This window comes from Megalops cyprinoides, chromosome 2 (assembly GCF_013368585.1).
Source record: "Megalops cyprinoides isolate fMegCyp1 chromosome 2, fMegCyp1.pri, whole genome shotgun sequence".
NCBI lineage: Eukaryota > Metazoa > Chordata > Actinopteri > Elopiformes > Megalopidae > Megalops > Megalops cyprinoides.
In genome coordinates this window covers 16415322-16433435 of record NC_050584.1, presented here as the reverse complement: position 1 = coordinate 16433435, position 18114 = coordinate 16415322, and the positions used below count along the sequence as shown (strand labels likewise).

At 39.7% G+C, this 18114-nt stretch overlaps 1 protein-coding gene across 2 annotated transcripts in view; it reads right to left on the bottom strand.

Annotated features, from left to right (window-relative positions):
• Window positions 1-638: 638 nt before the first annotated feature.
• The window catches only part of jph1a (junctophilin 1a), a 40663-nt gene continuing 23187 nt past the window's right edge, over window positions 639-18114 (bottom strand). The window contains exons 3-6 of one of the 2 annotated variants that reach the window (XM_036521314.1): window positions 17109-17227; window positions 6544-7223; window positions 2518-2614; window positions 639-2302 (exon numbers count right to left, since the gene is read on the bottom strand). In XM_036521314.1, the coding sequence (XP_036377207.1) occupies window positions 2534-2614; window positions 6544-7223; window positions 17109-17227 (880 nt within the window). In that variant the 3' untranslated portion in view covers window positions 639-2302; window positions 2518-2533. The remainder of the gene's footprint in view (window positions 2303-2517; window positions 2615-6543; window positions 7224-17108; window positions 17228-18114) is intronic. The other variant, XM_036521315.1, reaches the window with a different exon arrangement.

Here is an 18114-nt window from a genome sequence, read left to right as displayed (position 1 = left end):
ACATTTTAGAAAAATACCAACTAATGCCGGATTCTGAACTGTGCTCTGTAAAAATGTTTATAAATAGTATATAATCTATATATAAATGATACCAACATGCATTGTTGCTGTTTCAAAACATCCCAGACACTGCCTTTTCACCCTTAGTCATTACAGCTCTTCTCTTTTTTGTGGAAACTGGAGAGAAAAATAAATCTAAACAAAAAAAGCCATATACATCGCTCAGAAAAGAAAAAGGCAAAACAGTTTGATATATTCACAGAAAAAGGCCAACTGTGTATTATTTGTGGTTCTTACAGTTGGGAAGCTTGTCATTGCCAAGCTTGTCTCTTATTTAAAAAAGACAAAGTTGCATTTTTTCATTGGCTGCTTTTTTCCTTTTACACATTGTAGCAGTCTGAACAAACTTTTGTAAAAAACACCACTGTGTTACTGCTCGGAGATGTGACTGACAACTGACTGCTTGGACACATGGCTGTTTGAAATGCCTTGGTGCGTTTAATATAATGTCATGTAAAAAAAACAAAAAATAAAACATGCAAACTAGTGGTTAAATTAAACTGCCATAAAGAAAGATTACCTGAATCAAGCCCTTTTGTTTTGACTGAGACTTGAAACGATGCATGTACTTAAACCTGCATACTGTATAAATAAGTTCTATTCCTGGAGTGATAACAGCACATACATTTTTTTAAATAAAGCAAATAAAATCACCATGCTGCACCAACAAGAAAGAATACAACAATTACAATTAGATGGCATATTTAAAAAAAATTCTAATAATTGCAATAGTCAGATGTTCCACACCACAGAATTAAGACAAACACTTCATCCCTTTTGAGGCTTCTGCTTTTTTTTTTTCTTTTGAGGTAAACAGTCGTACTGTTAAAGACTTTAAAGGCATCAGTCCTGACATTCGTTCGCATGTACCTAGTGGCTCTACCTGAATGTATTCAGCACACTGATCTGGGGGCAGATAATGGACGGTGAATCTCCAAACTCACAAACATGCAAGCAAGCACAGGGTCTGAGCTAGAGGTGTTTCACTAATCTGGCTAACAATTTCCTAGCCTTTCACAGATTAAGGGTGCAATATCGGAAGGAGAAATTAAAATCATTTGTCAACAAAATCCCATGCACAAGTGTCTAGGCTTATGTTACAACATTATGACATCATTTATTATAATTATTCCTTTAAATCAATAAATAAAATAATTTTATAAGACTTTTAAAAATTCAGTCATATAGTGTTTTTACCTACTGCAAGAGCAGGCACGCACACGGGCAAACCAAACAACCAATCCTTTAATCCTTTTCCCATGTCAATTTAAATTAGGTGTTTCATGTTTCATGTACTATGGTAAATGAATAAGGTTTTCAATAAATATAATTTCTACAACAGTTAAAATGATCAATGAACTAGAAACCCTTCATTGGCAAAATATATCCCTCTTTTAAAAAAATAAAACATATTGCACTTTCCTCAAAATTAGACTTATTAATTGTCACGACAATTATTATGATACCAAAATGGGAGGACTCTTGACAAAGTCAATATCAATTTGTCACACTCCAAGCAAAAAAAAAAAAGACAGTTTCAGACTGTCTATAGCTGAGGATAACAAACATGAAAAAAAAACAAAATAAAACAAAGAAGGAAATAAAAGATTCATTAAAACAGTACCATGCATGGGCGTGTCTAATAGGGATCTCCTAAGGGAAGGTAAGAGATGTTAGGAGAAGCTGCAGCAGCAGGTCATGGAATAAGACGGGTGAGTGACGCTGTTAAGCGTGTTTGATTTCTCCTAGCGAGTGAAGAGTGTACACTGGAACGCGCTCCCACTGCAGCAAAGTCCTCTGAACAAATTCCTCTGGCAGCCGCTTGCACATCTCCCCACTAAAACGTCAGATGGTAAAATAGTAAGGCAGCTGTTAGCTTCCATCAACTAAAAGTGCATCTCCGTACATTTCCAAGTTAAGTCCCCCTCTCTGTCGGGGTAGACGGAGCAGCCATGCACTTCAAGTGGTTAGGGCTTCGATCAGCAGATTTTTTTTTTTTTTTGTTTTCTCAACGCGACCGCTTGCTTCAGCTTTCACAGGACCCTGAGGAGCCACAAATCATCGGCGGGGGGCTAGTGCGGCCCCTGACTGAATGTTCCGTGTCTCATCTTTCTCCTGTGTTTCACTCTAATTCCAATCCTCCTTTGCCTTTGAGTATGACTGCCGCCATTTTGTTTTTTAAAGGCCGTTGACACAATTGCAGAGAATTAGGGCCATGTGGCCACTAGCTGTCATGACTTCACTGAGGGGTCAAAACGGTTAGAGGGTTAAGCAATAATGTTGAATCCCATTCAGGCATGGTGTATTATTAACAAATGAGGGCATTTTTATGTTTTAATATTTATGGTAAATATTAACTAGAGCACAGTATGAATATGAAGACAACATTCAAAGCTGTCCTTTTATAATAATAATTAAAAAAAACATCCTCGGACCAGACAAATAAATAATTCTTACCTGAGCTGTGGTTCCATCATGTAAGGAAATGGACAAAAATGATTGCTAGGCCAATATTCAACAGCATTACAAGGGCGACCAAAATTGAGTTAGGACCCTGTGAAAAAGTACAAATACAAAATAATCACAAAACAGTATCATGACAAATGTTACAAACCATAACATTTACACGCCTTATTCAGGAGCTTATCTATGGTTATCTATAGCACTTCGCTGCACCGCACATGGTATGTTCTAATCGATATTTCTCCAGTTACAGTCAGAGTCATTTCATTGGGTCTCAGGTGGTTTAAGGTCAAGCCAAGGACATGGTTGTTACATTACCCCATAAATTGTTTGTCAGCACTGTGCAGAGTTTGCAACTCTAGAATCAAACCCTGCACTCAATATTCTAAGTATCCATATCATCCTGTAGTGTCCCTTATAAAGCTTATGCAACCAGTGGGGCACACCGCTGGTCTATGTGTAATATATGTGACAAACCGGTGATGATGGAGAGACATACTGATGCATAATAGTGTGAAGTCATTCATGGACAGAGGGACACAAAAAACATTGACAGTGACCTATGACAGACTGCCACAGATAAACGGTCTTGCTGAATTGACACAAGTCTCTCGGCTGTGACTATAGTCAGCCTCCGCACAAAAGGTTAGTTGTATCGTTACATCACCAACACGTACTGAGATTCATGGTAAGGCAAGCTTAACAGTTAATTAGAATAAAGGGTTAAGAGCCCCGTAACTTTGTTCAGGTGGAAACTGGTTCTCTCCATTGGCCTGGCAAACATGAGTGTGATAAGTACAGGTGAACTATGCCTACCTGATCCTTTAAACTTTCTGCCATACCCCCAATCAGATCCTGTATCCAGCATGGGGTGTGAAATTACTGTCATTGCTTAATCTTATCCCAATACATCCCTGTCTTACAGGACATGAACAGAGATGATGGTGGTCACACATCAGTGGTGGCTGGTGAGCTGGAAACAGGGGAGGCTGAAACATTACCTTTAAATCTATCATTACTTTCAGCCTGTTCCCCTGTATCCTCCTTAACAATAAAACAAATAATTCACAGAATAAGTGACAACAAATCACGTAAATGGAGTAAATGATTATACTCGCGAAACAGTGCAGATTGTCTGTAGTTTGTGTGCTTGCGAAAGCTACAACGTGAGACTGTTTAATTAACAAGGATGACATTTATCGATTTAAATTACATTAAATGCTCATGACACATCACAGCTTTTGTGGGGTCTGTGTTCTGAACGTTATTGTTCATTGCACTCAGCCTAACCTAAAAGTTTATTCTCAGTAATTTAAATCGATCTAATTAAATTTAGCTCCGTTTTGTAATTTGAATTTTGTAACACAAGAAAGCTATAATGTGAAACATTTAAGAGAAAGCTTTGGGGTTACTTGCCACTTAATTGTTCAAATTGCCATCCTTGTTAATTAAACAACCTCATGCTGTAGCTTTCGTAAAAGCGCACAAACTATAGACAATCTGCGCTGTTTCGCGAGCATAATCATTTACTCCATTTACGTGATTTGTTGTCACTTATTCTGTGAATTATTTGTTTTATTGTTAAGGAGGATACAGGGGAACAGGCTGAAAGTAATGATAGATTTAAAGGTAGTGTTTCAGCCTCCCCTGTTTCCAGCTCACCAGCCGCCACTGTGACACATACTGTGAATTTAAGAGATGCTGATGCAATCTCAAAACTTCTGCACATAAGTCTAAAAGCTGAGCAGGAAGTAATTGCATTTTCTTTCACAGACACAGTGAAAAATTGTATAAAAATAACATTGTGTTTCTTGCTGAGGAAAGTGGAGGCACACCATCATGGCTGGCGCTTGACTGAGCGCTTGACCTACGAGGGCTAAACATTGATCTTGCATCTGATACTTTAACACCCATTCAAAATCTGCCCCCCCCCCCCCCCCCCCCCCCCTTCTCCTTCAATAGCTACATCTTTACACTGGTTATAGGTTGGATAAAAGATTACTCAGTTTGGCTTGCAAGGGAATGTTAACAGCTAGTATTGGCTTAACATTTCTTTCTGCTCAGCATCTCCACTTTTTAAAATGAATTGCATCACGCATTTAGCCAGTTATTTCCTTCATTATTTCCTTCAAAAAAAGAAATGTGCAAATAATTACAGAGCTGAATTCTACTGCCTCTAATAATAACTTGCATCTCCATTGTCTCTCTCTATATTTTTTTTTCTGTTCAGCCTGTTAGTGTACATTGTGTACACAAAACTTACCCTTGAAGGAGAAATGAGAGACGAGGGAGTTTTAAGGGAGAAAATTTGGAAGGGTTTTATTTGCCCAATGCAGTTTTATAAGAGATTTGATTTCATGGAGATTTGAATAAGTAATTTTTTAACATAGTTTGGCAGTATGCAGTATTGTAGGATGCTGTTCTAAAAGCAGTGGGGAGGATGTCCTAAAATGGCCAGAATTGAGCCATTCCTACTGACTTTGATTCCATTCTTTGAGCAAGATCTGTCTGTAATGTCTATTTAAATGCTTAGTAGTGCACATGAAGAGATCAGACCACAAGATATTTTTCATCCTGAAGATGACTTCATGACAGCTGACACATGTGAAGTGCTATGTTCTTAGGTTTTACTAGAGAACATGCTGTTTGACAAGAGAGGAAACCCACAACAAATCACTGTCAGTCGCAGAGCTAACTTACATGAGTCATGACCAATTAAAAACCCCTTCATTGTTGTCATAAGATTTTCATTACACCCGTACATACACACTCACTCACACACACATGCACGCACATACACACTCACTCACACACACACGCACGCATACACACACATGCACACACACACACACACACACACGTGTATACATTATACATTTATATATGTCTGGACTTATTGCATTTCGTGTGCACATTTCTGTGAATTATTGCTCACTGCACACATCCAGCCATTGACATTTCATTTAAAAAGTCCAATGCTAACACTGTCGTACAGCCCTAGGCGTAAATAATGTTCAAATGATATATCATTCCTTCTTGTGTGCAGGAATGGAAAGGACTCACTGGTCAAAAAAATCTCAGTAGCACAATGTGGTTGATTAGGCGAGGATACAGCACTGCCTCCTCACTGGGTAAGAATTTCTGGAGATGTTTTAAGATTAGGATGGGAGTCATGATGACAATATAAGGAATACTCAGACAGCAATCTGAAAGTTAAGAGTTAAGAGGGAGATATCTGTAATGTATAGCAATGTGTGAGAGTTAAGCTATGGGAGCCCATTGAGAGTTGATTCAGATCTGGACTGGATATAGACTGTGAGGCTGTTCTTGAATGTGTTCTGTAGTGATGAATGGAGGACACACTGATGGAAACATATGCAGAGGAAGATAAGATAAGAAATTTAGCAAGAGGAGTGGGGAATTGAGAGACGGCTCCCAAACGAATACAATATATTACATAATGCCAGGGAGATAGAAAGAAATGTGCCAGTGCATTTGTAGAGACTGTAAGGTGGATGCCAGCACTTGACCGGCTCCAGGTGTATTGGCTAAGTGATGGTGAAACCAGCCAATGGTGGTGAAGGCACAGGCAAGCACCCTCTTCAGGAAGTGCATGCGGACACTGTGTCAGAAAGCAAGGCGAACACAGCCATCTGCCTGCCAAGCCAGCTCCTACTTCTGCTAGTAGGAGTAAGAACTTCAGAAACACTCGCAGGTATTATGCAGACAGCATGACAGACTTTCCATCATATATGTTAATGCTTAATTCTACTGATGACCAACGAATGTGGTGCCAGTCTCCATCTGTGATGTGAGATGCAGGGATGGAGGACGAACAAATCAAACATATTTTGTAATCAGAGGGTATGAACCTAACCAATAGCATAATCTTGAAATAGCGGAATGTCTCAATAGCTTACAGTTTACTGACCAACAGTTTACCGAACAGCTACACGTCTAACTATGGACACCCTGTTCCCCGCCTCTAAAGTTCTTTCGTGACTTTAACTCAGTACTTACTGATTCTTCCTCAAGAATATCGCTGGTGATTTCCATGCTGGCTTTCTTTGTTTCTGCTAGGCTCTTTGGCTTCAGTGAATCCTGTTTCCTGAGTTTGGGCTCAGGCTTGCTGTCTTTGGCAGCAGGCTTTGCCATCATAGGTTTAGGGGTGGGTACTCTGAACTGCTTCGGCGGAGGCGGCGGCATCCGGGCCAGCGCACTCTGGCTTAGCTGGCCGTCCTCATCCTCCTCAGGCTCCTCCGGGGGTATTTTCACCTCTGCCTTCACATAGTAACTGTGATACTGGGTATGCAGCTGGCCATTGCCTGGGCTGATAGGGTTTGGCGTAGGCTCCACCTTCTTGGGAGGCTTGGGCGGGGCCACTTCCTGCTTCACTGAGGTCCTGGAGGCTGCCTTGGTGATTCTGGCCGGCGGGTTTTCCACCACAGCAGGCCTCTCCTCTTTGCTCAGCTTTCTCGTGGTGCTGCTGTTACTCTGCTGGCTCTTCTTCTTGCTGGCGTGGGGTGAAGGGGGAGGTGTGGGCCCTGGGCTCTGGGCAGGGGAGTGGCTGGGAGTGGTGCCTTTCCGGTAGAAGTGGGGGCTTCCTGAGGGCGACTTGTCTTTCTTGACTTTGTCTTTTTCTTCTGGAACTTCCTTAATCTCCACAGGTTCATTAAATTTCTGTTTGACATACTCAAGGCCTGGGAAAAGAACCAATTAAAAGATTCATTTACGGTGCCCTTCAGAAATGAGAAGTAACAGATATGGATTAAGATAAAATATTAACATTATGAATTCATTTATGACCATCGATACAAATGATTCTGGATCCAGCACTACAATTTAGGAGAACAGAGGTACCGCTTACTCTTGTCTTAATCAAACAGTACAGACGATGCAAAAGGAGGTCAGTCAGTTCAGGAAAGAAATGCCCTGTGATAGCCTGTAACAAGCACTTGTTACAGAATACTGTGATGAATTTATGTGTTTCACTGACAATGATCTGCATCCTTAGAGGAATTTCCATTGTTGGAATCAATTTCTTCATTTACACCCATGTCGTCTAGCAGAACAAGTGATGTTTGTTCTGCTAGAATCCATAAGACTCCTAAAACATTCAATGGCTTTATGGTCTTATCATGCCTTATTAATAAAACTGCTTAGCTAGTTTTTTTTCAAACTGGTGAGGCTATACATCAGTAAATGAGGAACAGCTGCTTACTTAATTTGCTAGATTTAGGCTCAATCAGTCTTATAAATGTGTCTATTTATTATATGAACATAAATAAGCATGACATCTAGAGGACATCTGCAGACCAACAGCTGTCATTACAACACAAAGCTATGTTTACCTGATCCACTTTGACACAACACTGCTTTAAGGCTTTTCTGTATTTCATTATGCATTACTGTATATCATTCATACTGTTAATAATGTTTGATGATGTAGATTTATGAATCTACATACCCAGAGATAATCATCATAACTACCACAAAACAGTTTTCCTTCGAAAACCCGGAACAGATAGAGATTGATTTTGTGATATTTACACAGCATAATAAATAACAAATTGGAAGTAAATTAAAACAGCAGATGCCCTTTAGCTAATATGTGTCCTACTTTTGATGTATGGTATCATATGAGACAAATGAGATGATGACGTATGATATATCATCAAATATAAAACAAAGAGGGGACTTTCAAACAGAAATGTGACATTATTATCTAGATCAGAGGTGGTCAACCTGGCCAACCAGAAGCAGTGAAGAGTAACGTTACATTACAGTGCATTATTGACATTTAGTAGATACTCTTATCCAAAGCATCATTTTTTTTTTTTTTTTTAACATTGGTTATCCATTTAAACAGCCAGATATTTACTGATACAGGTATCAGCAGCAGTGCCCTAGTGGGGAATCAAACCAGCAACCTTTCGTTTATGAGTCCTGCTCCTTAACCACTATGCTACACTGCTACCTGTTCATCGCCAAAGGGTCACACTAAAAACATTTTAAATGTTAATAAATTAGCCATTTAGTTTGTTAATTCATCTTGGTAACTGTCTACCAAACAACTAAATGTAAAGGGAAGGGGAGTGGGAATGCCATTCCTTACACTGAGAACAGTGAAATGTTTCCATGTATCCATGAATCCATTTGAATGTGAAGTCCATGTATATTGGGGGGCAGGGTCCTATTTTCACAAACATACATTGAACTTTTACTGGTTTCAGGCTTTTGAAGAGATGGCATGAATAACCTGAAGACTCTTTGCAGGGAAGCCTCTCATATATGTCTGCAATTGTCCAAGGTGTGACTAACTAACCCCAGCTGACCTACCCACCATTATCCCCAAGGCAACTAGACCAATTTGTTCTGCCACTCTGGGCTCCTAGTCAACTGACACAGCCATTTTAAAGCTCAGCAATAGCATTTAGCATTTTTCAAGGACCGGAGAAAAAAAAACATTCTTATCATGAAAACTGATCTAATTTGTAATGGATTGTTTTTTTTTCTTTCATGCACAATTCAGATGCCACACATGAGACTCTGCCACCTAAGGTCACAGGCTGGCCTCCACTGATGAGTGACAGGGGAATTCCTTCTACCAAAACCCTCAAAAACGTCCCTGACCTTTTCTGTAGTGCGTATAGTCCAATAACAACAAAGCACCCTGGAATCAAAAGCAGATGATTTCTCAGAGGTTAATATGCTGAGGGGACAAGATGTATCTAAAAAAAGTTGGGTACATACAGTCCTGAGTATGTATAATGTGCCCTACTGAGAAATCTGTCGGCACCATAAACCCTAAGCCCAGATAATTCAGCTGTGGTTGGAAATTAATAATTCACTCGTGAACAAAAAACAACAAATGAGACCCACTAAAAAGGACAGGGGGATTTTAAATGTTGGAGGAGCTTAAAGTATCTTGCGAACATAATTTTGTGCTATAACTCGATAAGCGTTTCTGCATCACGGGGGGCCGGGGGGGGGGGGGGGTGGTTCTGGTGCAGCTCCAATATGTTTACACACAGATTCCTGGTTGAAGTTCCATGGATTTTCAGGATTCTTCTCAGCACAGATGAAGCCAAAGCCACCTCACAGCTGAGTGCTTGGGCCCAGTGACACATCTCATGAATCTAGTGGTTAGTTTTAGAAACCAGCCCTCTTACTTTTTAAAAGCAGTCTTGGCTTATAAACAGTTGTCAATAAAATTATGCTTATGGTTATGTAACATGTGACAGTGATCTGGACACTGCATTCATTTGTCCAATATAAACAGTTACCATACTATAGCATAGCATACTATACAGTTTCTTACATGTTTTAATATTTCCCCTCCGTAACGTACGATCACATGATGGTTGGCTATCTCTAATAATACCTTTAATATTCTGAGTAACAAGAGCATACATTCAGCCCTTTTAAGAGTTTGGCATATCAAGCAATATGCTAAATTGCTATGCTACTCTTGATTAAAAATTCAGCTTTAAGTAACGACTAATTACAAGTAGGGCTTTGTATAATTACTTTATGTTACACAATAAAAAACAACTTTGGAGCAGCACTCCGGGAATGTCATTTGGTTAGATGGGGTGAGGCACAGGTGAAACGGTTGGGAAGAAAATAAACATTAAACCCGCTAATGATACAGCGTCTCTGACTTAAGCCTTTATTACCAGTCCAATCAATCTTTTTTCTAGTGCCAAGACATTTTAATCAGGGTATTGGGATGCATATAAGAAATAAATTGTGCCCACAGCCTTTCGATGGCTTGTATACCTAAACACATTCCAGAACATCCCTCAGAAATTCACAAGCTGATACACACTGCGGAGAAAAGTTTAAATAACTGCCCGCATCAATAAAACAATGACTTACTCTAACTCATCCATAAAACATGGACCTATACGGCTCATGCCACTGAGCTGGCAACTTCCTAGTCAGCAGAAATTCTAATGAAACACAATGCACTGTGTGTGCACATTACCTCTCCAAAACGAATTCCCCGATGATACCCTGATAGTCAATCAACTGTCATACAGTAACTAAATCTGTAGATGTTTGTGTTTACATCAAACTGTGGACATGTTTTTCCAGTTCACTTCAAAAGTGGTACATGTTTGTGCAGTGAAACATAAAAATAGGTTTCTACTGAACACATAAAGGTAAACAATTATAAAGAACAGGAACATTAAGATTGGAAGCATAATTATGTGGGCATGTCCAAAAAAAAATGGCATTTTGGCATGAGTAAGTGCAATTCTTGTTAGAGCATGAGTCAGTTGTTTAAATGAGGGCAATTAAATTCATGTCAGGATGCTACCAGTTTTTATGAGCTAGCCCTTAATATGTTTTGCAAGTCAACTGCATTCATCTCAGTTAAGCTCAGATTGATTTAAAACTTCAATATAATCTATTTATATCCAGCTCTAATGATAGCGCTTCATGTCTTTTTTTTTAACAGCTCTTACACGGTTACATCCATCAGTGGATGTCTTTGTTTCATCTAACAGTTGTCAGGGTCTTCCAGGGTAATCCTGTACATGGTTCTGCTTCATTAAACACACAGAACTGGAATATAATGGACAACTAATTCCATTTACAAAAACATGTAGAATATTTCCCCTTTGTTGGCCCTAATTCTAGATGAATATCCATAATGAGTGGAATCCATCACAACAGAGCTCTCTGGGGGACTGACATACAGTATTAGTCTGCTGTAAGGAGAGGGGTAATGCTTATACATCTGCGGTCTTTACAAATTAGGTTAAAGCACTTGCATTGTCACAAAAATCAAATCCTTTCAGAGATTGCACTGCACGATTTGAGTGAAGCGCAGCTTTCAGCACACAAATGGGGTCACGAAGCACAAGGGGATGTATTCCCTCCTACATCTTCATGAAATCCAGCCGCATGAATGAATGATGTCACCCACGTGCAGCCTTTGAAACGTTACAAATGAATTTCCTCCTGATTACCCCCAGGTTATTTCAACAGAACACAGCGTCACACGGCCGCCTTTTTTTTTTTTCCCCTCCCATCAATTAAAATGCATGATTGAATCAGCAACTTCCTGTAAGGGTGCCTCATCATGTGGGCAGATGGGACAAAACAGACAATTTCATTGTTCATGAAGATTACAGATTGTTCATACGGATGCTAGAAAGCAGGTTAAACAAACCGGCAGAACGCACTCTTTTCACGTGCACGTATGCCCTTACGCTGAGTAATGCTTTCATCCATTGTCGGTTCTTGTGTTCATTCTGCACAGGCTATCCGCAGAAAGGCTACCCATGACCCCGCTCTTTACAGAGACGTGAAACAGAGGCCACACAGTGATTTGTTAGTAGGCCGTATTATTTAAACAGAAGAAATGACACAGCTTTTCATGTCCACGTGATTCAGTTTAATCACAGGGCTTTGACCGTGACAGATGTTGGCTAAACGGTGACACCGAACAAGGACTGAAAAACTGAGAGAGGTATTTTTTGTAAAAGTACATAAAACTCGGGGCTGCACATGAGTGCCCCACTGCATATGCTTCCTTACCCTAAACATCTCCTATGCGTTTGCCTTCAGAGCCTAATCTGAGCTGAGTGATTACTCAGGGCCTCATTTTATACAGCTCTGGTTGTGTCCTAAATTTAGTTGTAGCACACAGCAAGTTGTAAATCACCTCTAACCGGTTCTAAGAATGCAAGTTTCAGTTACGCTGCATGGGCTCGGAATACTGTAGCCCTGCAACGAGGGGCACAGTGAATGGGAATTCATGCACACTGCTGAAGCCAACCCCATTTTATTTATCACTGGTAAAAAAAAAAAAAAAAAAAGCTCTTCAAAATAATCACAGCGGATGACAAAAATGCACAGCAATATCTGGAGTCCAGAGTATGCATGGCAGAGATCTGATTTAGGAATCACCTGATCTAATAATCTAAAGCCAAACATCCCAACATTCTCAAATGCAGAGAAAAACAATGGCAAAAGTTACATTTCTGTGTATGTATGACAGACTATTCTAATCTGATTGTTCCCTAATCAAATTGTAACAGGATTTTGAATACTTACGATTCAGTATGTATATCAGGCCTCTGAAATCTGCTGTATCATCTTTAAAATGGGCCTGTAACAGGCAGGTTTAACAATCCATTCAAAATGGAGATATATAAATCTGTATTTTAGCATTGCTCATTATAGGAAATTAGTTTACAACCACTATGCATCTAACGTCTCATACTTGATTTTTTTTTTTTTATATATGTCTTCTGCAGTACATACTGTATCTCTGAATGAGGTGTAGACAATGAACATTCAGCAAGCTGAAAATGAAACACTACTCTTGAGGCAATTATGATATCCACAAAAAAGTAATGTTTCATGAAAAAACAAAGGAAAAAAAAACATTGTTGGCACAGGACAAGTGGCTCATTTATGAGAGTGTGCTAGTGGTAGGAGAATATTTAAGATCCTGCTCGCGGCCCACTGGCCTCCCTGCAGATCCGGTGTGCTACTGAAGGAATGGGCAGCTGCTCTCAGTCAGTCCAGGCAGAGGGTGAAGGCATCCTACCCATCAGCTCACAAGGATTTCTGCTATGTCTCCATTAGACATCAATAAGGGTACACTGACTCTGAACATAGCTTGATTAACGTCACCCAATACACTAACGTGAGGACGGGCATTCAATGCGAGATGTGCTAACCAATCAAAAGTTATATTACATTCCTGTCATTTAGCAGATGCTCTTATCCAAAGCGACTTAAATAATTCACAAGTTTTATCTGATTGTCCAGCTGGATATTTACTGAGGCAACTGTGGGTTAAATACCTTGCCCAGCAAGGAATCAAATCAGCAACTATTTGGTTACTAATCCTTAATGCTACACCACACTGCTGCCCAAACACAAGTTTAAAATATTTTATTAATTTCCATTTTGAGCAATATATAACTGAAGTGGTTATATGAAACTAACTATGTAGGGAAAGGATATCACAAATTATGTCTAGATATTTGTTGAGATGTGTTTCCTTTGGAAAACAAACACAACATTCACCTGAATAGAAACAGTAATGCAAATTTGAATTCTTTGACTAAATAAGTTCATGTTTTATGCATATCAAGACATTTTTTTCCACTAATGGCTGTTTAAATGAAAGAAAAAAAAAATCCACCTGCACCTGTGTGAGATTATCATGTGTGAGTATGAGAATGTGAAGCACAGTCCCAATGTGTGACTCACACACATGACCGGAGGTGTCTGCATTCCCGTCCAGGAGCAGGCCGTGGTCGGTCGCATTGGTTTGAAGCACGCAGGTAAGAAATCTTGTCATTAAACAAAACCTGAAATGGCCTGCAAATAGGGGCTACCATTTACACTAAATACAGGAACACTGATCAGGGTGACAAAGATTTCAAGGGAGACATTCAAACAAGATTTATATAGCTCTGAAACATTCCTGCGCACCGTTTCCTCACAGTTGGTGATATCTTAGTTTCTAATGATGGCAAGAGATAATATTCACATGTTATTAATAATAATTTAAATGTAATAATTATGAATAACAAGCATATTGCTTATTCTTTTCAAATGAAAACACACTTGGACAGTGTCAGGTAAGCAGTCATACTACTTTTAATGGCAAGATTGCAGTTTGCTTCTCCTTACTCAGGACTACAGATAACACAGACATGTACAACCACTGAAAAAATATATATACACAAAATTATACCACGTAAGCCAGTGTTTTCAGCCCATCCAATGCTTAATGTATATATTTAAGTAATTACATGAGATTTGGAAGAGGGTAAATATTGACATAGGGATGATTTCATGAATACGTGTGCTATTCAAAATGAAAACCTAGAAGAAAAGTTAAATGTCTCCAGAATACTTTTGTACACATTTTATCATAATCACAGTTTGAGATAACAATGCACAGTGCCAAACAAGCTTTGTGCCTATTGGTTTCACTGCTGTTCTGTTGTTACCAAGAAATAAGGGTGTTTTAAACAAACCCATTGTGCTGAGTACAATAAGACCATTTTTTTGTGTTCCTGTTTTGTTCAAGTCATCGTAATATGTGACTTCTGAAGGGTGCGATTTAATTGAGCCATTTGAAAACATCACCAGATGTCAGCTTGCTAGGCATTTAAAGGTCACACATCGTGCACAATTTGTTTGAGTAAACTGTAACATAGAAACACACAAACGTCACTGAACGCCATGGGGCACTTCATGTCCTTGATTATAAGGTTAGGAACTGCCCTCTGGAAAGTAAACCTGAAACTCACAAAGCTGGTGGGCATTACCACCTTTTTCCATAACACAACAGCAAGCGGGGTTGGCCCTCGACTGGGTTTTCTGGCTTGAGTATAGGGACGTGTTCAAATGACTCTCATTGGCAACCTATTACTCACACACTATTTTGCCATACCTTTTGGCTAGGTGCCACCTCAGACCAACTCATGAGCCTAAATATACTGTGGGCTGAATCAGGCTGCATGCCCTATTACTGTACAATCAGCAGACCCTACAGCAAACTACAGTGGGGATACAAACTGGTATATATTTATTCACAAATAGCTTTTGAGCCTGTTAGCAACAAGTACAAAAGAGTGGACAAAAAAGGGCAAGAATTAGAACTTTGAGCAAGATTAATTTGGATTAATCTGGAACAGATTAGTTGTAATCTACAACAAGAATCCCCTGTGCCCACATTTTCTTAATGAAACTATGTGATAAAATTAGAGAAAATTAACAAAAATCCCTGCTTTTATTTTGCGCTTACTGCTCAACTGGCCTCACAGCTTATAACTAGAATGGAACAATGAAGAACGTTTCACAAATAAACAAAAATGATCAAAAGAAAAATATTTTACAGATATCGCTATGGTTATTTTCACTATTACATTAAAACAATACCATAGAAATACTTTTTTCATAATTTAAAATATCTTAAACACTGAAATAAGTATAGTTTTCACACTCCTTGATCCCTCTTGATGTGATGCCTACAATTTCTGTAAATCAGAAAATAGATAACACATATATTTCTATGAGATTTGAAAATGACACAGCCTTTTTTGCTTATAGACACCGGGTTTTGAGTGTTAAGGAAAACTAGACAAACTGAACTGTACCGCCAAGTGATAGTCTTCAGATGAGAACAATAGTACACTGACCTCAATCCACACTCTGGCAAATGAAAGCTTCTGTCAACAAACAAAGAACAAATAACTATTCATTTGTTTCTAATGGCAACATCTGCTAGCGCTGGCTCCTCTTTTCAGTGAAAACTCAGCACGGCTTTCATGTCAATATCAGTAAATTATTCTTATCTTTTAGGAAAACAGCCTCATTCTATGGAGGGTGAATAGCAATTCTTTCATTTTAAAATGCAAATTATGGAATGGCTTGATTCAGGACTTTTCTGCATTATAAAAGGTCTGTATTGTTTCATGAAAAGGGGGGGGAGGTATATTGGTGTGCATTCAAAAGAACAAATATTAATTTTCAAGAGAACGCCTTCAATTGAAGCTGTACACACACTGGTCTATTTCCTGCAACTTTTTACATTCAACTAAAAGAAGTTCACAAAAAACACTTCTTAAGAGTTTAACTGAATATTATAAGCACATTAGTATGATTCCTTGACACATTTGGAGATGTTTGTGGAACTGTATGTGTTACGGCCAGAGAATGGAGGGACCAGCTTTGTTTGTGTATGTTTTGAATTCATGGTGGTTTGGCATCAAAGGTGACTTTGACCAAGCTGTTCATGTAGGTGCATTATTGCTCTGACATAAGCCCATGGTTACAGGGAAAGTGAATCAATGAATGAATTCCTGGTACCAATGGGTAGGGCCTATGCCTGGGAGTGGGTTTCTCCCCTTTTCTCAGAGATGGGCGGTAGCACCTGACTCAACAAGAAGGTGGGTTAGAATCCAGCCTTTCTAACATTCTGAGTCTTGTCTGACTTCCAACACTGCTACTTAATGGCAGCTTTCTGTTTTTATGGGGGCTTATCGTATGTTGCCAGTAGTCAATCCCCCATGTGTAATATGTCTTCCATTTGCAAACACATTATGTTTGGGGTTAAGTCTGGGTGCAAGTTTCAGAAGTGTTGTCCCGTACCAAAAGCAGTCAAGGGTTCATCGAGGCATTCTGAATGAGCAACACCTGGCAACCAGATTACGTGTATCAACACACAGATACCTTAATGATATGTTTGCCGTGCCTGAAGTGCTCTGTGCTCAGCGGACCACCACCAGACTTTGTTGACTGAGCACATTATCTCTGAGTAGTTCAGCCCCGCAATCTGCTTTCACTGCTTAAAATAATTCTGAGAGAACAAAAGGAATGTGGGGATGATAGTTCATGCTAATAATACTCCTCCTCTCAGATGCTCTTAAGCACAACGGCAGACGTGCTTGCCGTAAGCGGGCCTGTCCGGTGCGTGTGACGGCAAATAAATGCGCCGCTTCGACCCAAAACCCAACAACACTGGCAGGCTATGAATAGGCGTGCGGCGGTGGGGACACGGAAGGGGGGGGGGGGGGGGCCCGTGGGATGCTGAGGGTTACCTGGCTGATGAAAGTTTGGGGACAGCTCCCTGGCCACAGCTCGGGCGATGTCGGAGTCCTGGCTGGCGGACAGAGCGGCGTGATCGGCAGCCTCTGCCTTGGCCCTGGCGTGCGCCGTTCTGGAGAAGGCAGAATGAGAAGCTGTCAGGCACGGGCAACACCAGCACTATATAAGCAAGATGGCACATTACAGCAGGCACAGGACAGGTTCACATTTAACTTTAATGCTGTCTTCTTTGCAATCATCAAATGGTCTTTGCTACTGCTACTGTTGTTTATGATTTTACGGTTTCTGTGAATGTTTGACATACCTTTTAGCTAAATTTATTGCGTATTATACACAAGTAAGCTGTGTACTTAAAAGCAATGATTATTTTATTATGACCTTCCATTGATTACTGTGATTGCTAGCACACCATTCAACTTTTTATATATTCTTATGACAGTGGTTGATACTAAGTGCTTGTAACTATTATTTTTAAAAACTAATCTGTCTGCATATCAAATGATATTTAATAACATGAATTTGATGGCATAGAACTTGACCTCCCAGTAGATCTTATTGAATAGGGTTAGATAGGCATTAGCATTGATTGATACAATTTTAGTTGTATGTGGATTTTATGCCCTCTGAAAAAGTGATATAGACTGCTCCTGAGCGCTCTGTCAGCTAAACTCAACCCTCTGACCCCCAACCCAACCCCCCCACCCAATTCACTTGCTTCACCCATCCTCTCTTAAATCCAAACCCTACTTTCACAAACAAAACCGAGGACATAGCACTAGTCTGGGGGCTCTCCTCATCCAGAAAGTACAGAGTGAAAGACATTACCAAAGGGCTGTAAATAAACACACTGCTAGTACGCTGAGCCTTAAAAAACACAGAAAAAGCTGAGTGGCTTTCAAAGGCTTTTCCCTGGTACGGCTTCATTTGAATGAGTAAACATTACTTATAAACAGACAGCATTTATTAGTCAAAGGCAATTCAGTCATAGACACCAATGAG